This window comes from Lipotes vexillifer, unplaced genomic scaffold (genome assembly GCF_000442215.2).
Source record: "Lipotes vexillifer unplaced genomic scaffold, Lipotes_vexillifer_v1.1 scaffold477, whole genome shotgun sequence".
Lineage (NCBI taxonomy): Eukaryota > Metazoa > Chordata > Mammalia > Artiodactyla > Lipotidae > Lipotes > Lipotes vexillifer.
The window spans coordinates 3,815,177-3,821,094 of NW_006770652.1; the positions used below are offsets into that span (position 1 = coordinate 3,815,177).

A 5,918-nucleotide genomic window follows, 5' to 3' on the forward strand; every position below is an offset into this window, starting at 1 on the left:
GGAGCGGCTGGGCCCGTGAGCCATGGCCGCTGAGCCTGCGCGTCCGGAGCCTGTGCTCCGCAACGGGAGAGGCCACATCAGTGAGAGGCCCGCGTACCAAAAAAAAAAAAAAAAAAAATGCGGCTTAGTAGCACTGCTGGATTTTTTTTTTTTTAAGGCTTTAGAACAGGAAATAAAGTTTAAATGAAATAAGGATATGCATATATCAGTAAATTTGTTCAAGCCAAATTGTAAACTTGAAATATTTCTTAGCCAATGGTGCAGAAACTGGGCATGGTCTATGGCCACAGTTTTATTGGTGAATGGTAGGAATAGCATACCCTGGATTGGGTAGGTGGCCTCTGGAGTAGCCTGGTGCCTGGGTGTCCATTCTACTTTGCAGCTCTAATCTGGGTCTAGGGCATCCAAAGGAGCCCAGTAAAGCAAATGGGTTACTCATCCCCCTGGTCTGCTTCTCTACGATCCTGACCATGTATGGACCAACAGTATTCTGGAAGGGGACACATTCACCAATTCTGAACTTTATTTTTAATTTTAAAACCAGGGCAACAGCAGTTTTAGGATATCTGCCTCAGGAACTTTTGGGAACTTCTTGTTATGAATATTTTCATCAAGATGACCATAGTAATTTGACTGACAAGCACAAAGCAGGTATGCATTGAGTGGGATCGTCTTTTGGTACCTTTTAATTACAACTTCAACTCTTAATTTTTCATTCCTGTGAAATCTGAACCTTGAATTAATCCTTAAGGGATTGATTTATATAGTGGTAGACTGTTATGCTGATTATTTTCTTTTCTTGTTAAGTTCTGCAGAGTAAAGAGAAAATATTTACAGACTCATATAAATTCAGAGCAAAAGATGGCTCTTTCGTAACTTTAAAAAGCCAGTGGTTTAGTTTCACAAATCCTTGGACCAAAGAACTGGAATATATTGTGTCTGTCAACACTTTAGTTTTGTAAGTAATTTTTTATGTTGTTAAGACCTTTATATTGATTTCAAATGAGTATCTTTGCTTCCCTCTTTTCATCTTGTTAAATCATTAAACCTGTTTGATCCTCTGGCTTTATAATGCCATTTGCAGCAACATAGATGGACCTAGAGATTATCCTACTAAGTGGAGTAAATCAGACAGAGAAAGACAAATATCATGAGATATCACTTATATGTAGAATCTAAAGAATGATACAAGTGAACTTATTTACCCAACAGAAATAGTCTCACATAGAAAACAAACTTATGGTTGCCAAAGAGGAAGGGGGGTATAAATCGAGAATTGGGGATTAACAGATACACAGTATTATATATAAAATAGATAAGCAGCAAGGACCTACTATATAGCACAGAGAACTATATTCAATATCTTATAATAACCTATAGTGGAAAAGAAACTGAAAAATAATATGTGTGTATACATATATGTATATTAATCACTTTGCTGTACCCCTGAATCATTGTAAATCAACTATACTTCAATTTAAAAAAAAACCCTGTGTGATCCTCTGGCTTTGGGTATATATTTAGAGTAATTTATTCACTGTTCATTGGCATTAGTTCTCAGAATGAAGCTAAAAGTTTGCCCTTTTATAAAAAATTCCTTTTGGCGTAGTATAAAAGGTGACAGTAAATGCATTTATTCAGGCAATTGTTTCGTACCCTTCTTGCTTTGTCCTTCCAAAAAACTATGTGGATGTGGCTTTAAACTGTTTAAAATGGTAAGAAACTGTTTTGCCCTCCACATCATTTTTGCATGTCCATCTTCTGAGCCTTGGGAGCACATATGCTTGTGCAGGAGTACTTGGCTGAGGGATAAGCACAAATCCAGCCCGTTCACTGCCTTCCAAGCCCTGGTCTATGGCTGTGTCAGCCTGAAGGAAGAGCCAGCTTTTCCTGATTTGCTCAATATGCTAGCATGGCCTTGTTCTAAGTATTATTTTTCTATGTTTCTCTTTAAAATTGCTATAAGGTTTTATCAAACCAATTCTATTTCCTTATGTACAATATTTTAAAAAAGAGCCCCCCAATTCTTAGTACCTCCAGCAGGTACTAATTACCCATCCCAATAATTCTATTATTCATCCCAATAATTCTTGTCTCCGTATCATTAGAATATGAGCTGAGAGTTTGTATCTTTGGAAGCATGTACATTACAGGATAATATGACATCTGGCAAAAGCCCTGGTACTTAGCACATCAATACCTCCGTCTCTGGTGGTGACATTAACAATATGTATATAAAACACAAATAGGTCAAAAACTGATAATTCAAATACACAGAGCTTAATGTAGTTGCCTTAACATTTTCCTTCACCTTAAAAAAAATCACCTATGATGTTTCTTAATTCTAGGGGACATAGTGATACTGGAGAAACATCATTGCTTCCTTGCAGCTCTCAATCATCAGAAGGTAAGCTTAATTTTAGGTAATGGAGACTTATTACTAAGACTGTTATTATTAAGTTACCATCTTTTTCTGTCTTGGAGAGGGAAAAATTTCAAGGTGAAACAAAAAGATTTCAGGGGCTTCCCTGGTGGTGCAGTGGTTAAGAGTCTGCCTGCCAATGCAGGGGACGCGGGTTCGCGCCCTGGTCTGGGAAGATCCCACATGCCGCAGAGCAGCTGGGCCCGTGAGCCACAGCCACTGAGCCTGCGCGTCTGGAGCCTGTGCTCCACAAGAGAGGCCATGACAGTGAGAGGCTCGCGCACCACGATGAAGAGTGGCCCCCGCTTGCCACAACTAGAGAGAGCCCTCGCACAGAAACGAAGACCCAACATAGCCAAAAATAAATAAATAAATAAAATGCTGGCTTAACTCCTAGAGAGTTTCATTAAAAAAAAAAAAAAAAAGATTTCAGTGGGTTGAGTTATCCTCCTCAGAATTCCCACAGTACTTTGGTCACACTTCTGTTATAATCTTACATTGTATTGCAATTATTCATTCACTCAACTGGCTCACTGCTAGACTGTGAGTTCTTCAAGGGTAGGAATGGTGTTTTACTCATTATCATACCCAGCAGCTGGCATAGTTCCTTATACATTAAGGCACTCAAATATCTGTTGGTCACATTAATGAAAAGCACTAAGGGGGAGTTATCTTAGTTCTTTACCACAGGAATATTTTAATATATTATTTGTGTAAAGAAAAATTAAAGTATTAGGAAATATTTAAAATAAAGTAGTATTCAGCCATAAAAAAGAATGAAATATTGCAATTTGCAGAAACATGGATAGACAAAGAGATTATTATACTAAGTGAAGTAAGTCACTTCAGAGAAAGGCAAATATTGTGTGATTATCACTTACATGTGGAATCTGAAAAAGTAATACAAATGAACTTATTTACAAAACAGAAACAGACTCACAGACATAGAAAACAAACTTATGGTTACCAAAGGGGAAACGGGGGAGAGAGGGATAAATTAGGAATATGGGATTAACAGATATACACTACTATATATAAAATAAACAACAGGGATTTCCCATATAGCACAGGGAACTATATTCAATATCTTGTAATAACCTATAAAGGAAGAGAATCTGAATCATTTTGTTATACACATGAAACTAACAATATTATAAATCAACTATACTTCAATAAAAGAAAAAAAGTGGTATTGCTCTGGCTTTAGTGTGGAGGTTAAAGTGGGAAGGAACTGTATGTACTCAAAGGTTACAGGTCATGATTGAACCCTCAATGACCTTCCACATATTTGATTCACATCACTCTTCATAAGCATCTTAAACCATCGTGAGTTATGTTTGTGATGTTAGCATGAATACTTCTAACATTTTAGGATGCAACTGGTTTTTTACTTTTAAAGAGGGAAATAGGAAATATATTTGAATTGAAAGAAAGATATTGAACAAAGTTATATGTTTTTTTAAAGCCCTCTATTGAATCTTTCCTTCTGTTATTATTTAGGATCCTCAAGACAGTCTTGCATTAGTGTGCCCGGAATGTCTACGGGAACGGTACTTGGTGCTGGTAGTATCGGAACGGATATTTCAAGTGAACTTTTGGACTTACAATGGTAATGTTTTATTGCTACAAATACTTTCACAAAATTATCATCATATTTACAAAACCAATATTAAAAAATCAATAGGTTTCCTATGCAAACAATAACCAGTTCAGTAATATAATGGAAGAGATCACCTTTACAGTAGCAACATAGTTTGGAAAGTCCTTTCTAAACATCACACAAAATCCAGAATTTATTAAGGAAAAAATGGATAAATTTAATTGTATAAAAACTCAAAACTTAAATATAACCATTATAATTATCAAGGTTAAAAGACAAATTATACACAGAAAATGTACTTCATATGATAAAATGTACTCATTATCTTAATACATGAAAAGATTTGTAGTATAAAGAATAAAGTTATTGAACTTTATATTAAACTTTGTATAATTTTATATAAAACTTTATGTGTAGAATAAAGAGTAACGTTATTAAAGGAGTCATTTAAATAACTCAATAACAAAAAATTTAGAGAGTGGACATAAATAGAAAATAAAAGTGAAAATGGCCAAGAAACTTTAAAAATTGCTCAACCCCACTCACAGTTAAAATTATATATATACAAAATTAAACAATAATGACATACCTTTTTTCATTTAGGAGATTGTCAAAGAGTTGAAAGTTTGGTGATACTAGTGAGAGTCTGAGGAAACAGTCCCTCTTTAACTGTCCATGGGAATATAAACTAGCGCAAGCTCTTTGAAGCGCAATTTGACTACACCCATCAAAAATATAAGTGTATATGATCTCAGACTCAGCAACTCTACCCCAGGATCAAATATTCTTACACAACTGCGCAGAGACCCATGAACAAGACTGTTTCTTGCTGTACTGTTTAAGTAGTGATTTCAGTATTTAAATCTTTACCATAACCATAACTTATTATGGTATATCCATACAATGGTATACTCTGCAACAGTTAAATATTAGGTAGCTCTGTTTATGCTAATATGGCAAGAGCTTTATCTGGTTAATAGAAAAAAGCACAGGAATAGAACAAAAGAATAGCATGTATAATAACTCACTTGTATAAGAAAAAATAAAGATATGTGTGGATATATGTGAATATGTGTATATACAGGCCCATAATTGCTCATCTAAAACCCTTTAGACCAGATAGGTTTTGAACTCAGAATTTTTCTGGATTTTAGAAAGGCAATGTTTTGGAATTCAATTTTTTTTTTTTTTTTTGCGGTACGCGGGCCTCTCTCTGTTGTGGCCTCTCCTGTTCCGGAGCACAGGCTCCGGACATGCAGGTTCAGTGGCCATGGCTCACGGGCCTAGCCGCTCCGTGGCATGTGGGATCCTCCCGGACCGGGGCACAAACCTGTGTCCCCTGCATCAGCAGGCGGACTGTCAACCACCATGCCACCAGGGAAGCCCCTGGAAATCAATTTTTTTTTAAGAGATATGTGTAATACCCGCAGAGAACAGTTATATCATGGACAGCACCCCATAATCAATGAAATCAGCATTTCTGCAGTGAGAAGTATTTACAGATTAAATGGTGAAATGTCTGGGAGGAGAGGGGAAGTATGAGTTCAGGTTAAATACATTTAACAAGATTAGGAAAGAATAATTATTGAAGCTGTTTTGTGGGTATATGAGATTTCACTATATTGTCTATTTTTATATCTGAGTTTTCCATAATAAAAGCTTAAAATGTATTTCTGGAGTGAATTGTAAATACTTGTACTAAGTAGGACAAAGTTCGACCAAAACATTACCCTGAGTAGGGTTAGAGTCCAACATCCTTTGCATGTGGATATTCAGTCTTCTCACAGCATTTACTGAAAAGACTGTCTGTCCCTTCCCCAGCTGAATGGTGTTGGCACCCTTGTTGAAAATCATTTGACTGTATATGCTGGAAGGGCTTCGTAGGGGAAGTGGAAA

General features: G+C 36.2%; 1 protein-coding gene across 1 annotated transcript in view; it reads left to right on the forward strand.

Moving 5' to 3' along the window:
• Window positions 1–5,918, forward strand: part of BMAL2 (basic helix-loop-helix ARNT like 2) — a 55,696-nt gene that overhangs the window by 44,937 nt on the left and 4,841 nt on the right. The window contains exons 10-13 of the mRNA XM_007446309.1: window positions 545–651; window positions 808–958; window positions 2,349–2,407; window positions 3,923–4,031. Coding sequence (XP_007446371.1) covers window positions 545–651; window positions 808–958; window positions 2,349–2,407; window positions 3,923–4,031 — 426 coding nt within the window. The remainder of the gene's footprint in view (window positions 1–544; window positions 652–807; window positions 959–2,348; window positions 2,408–3,922; window positions 4,032–5,918) is intronic.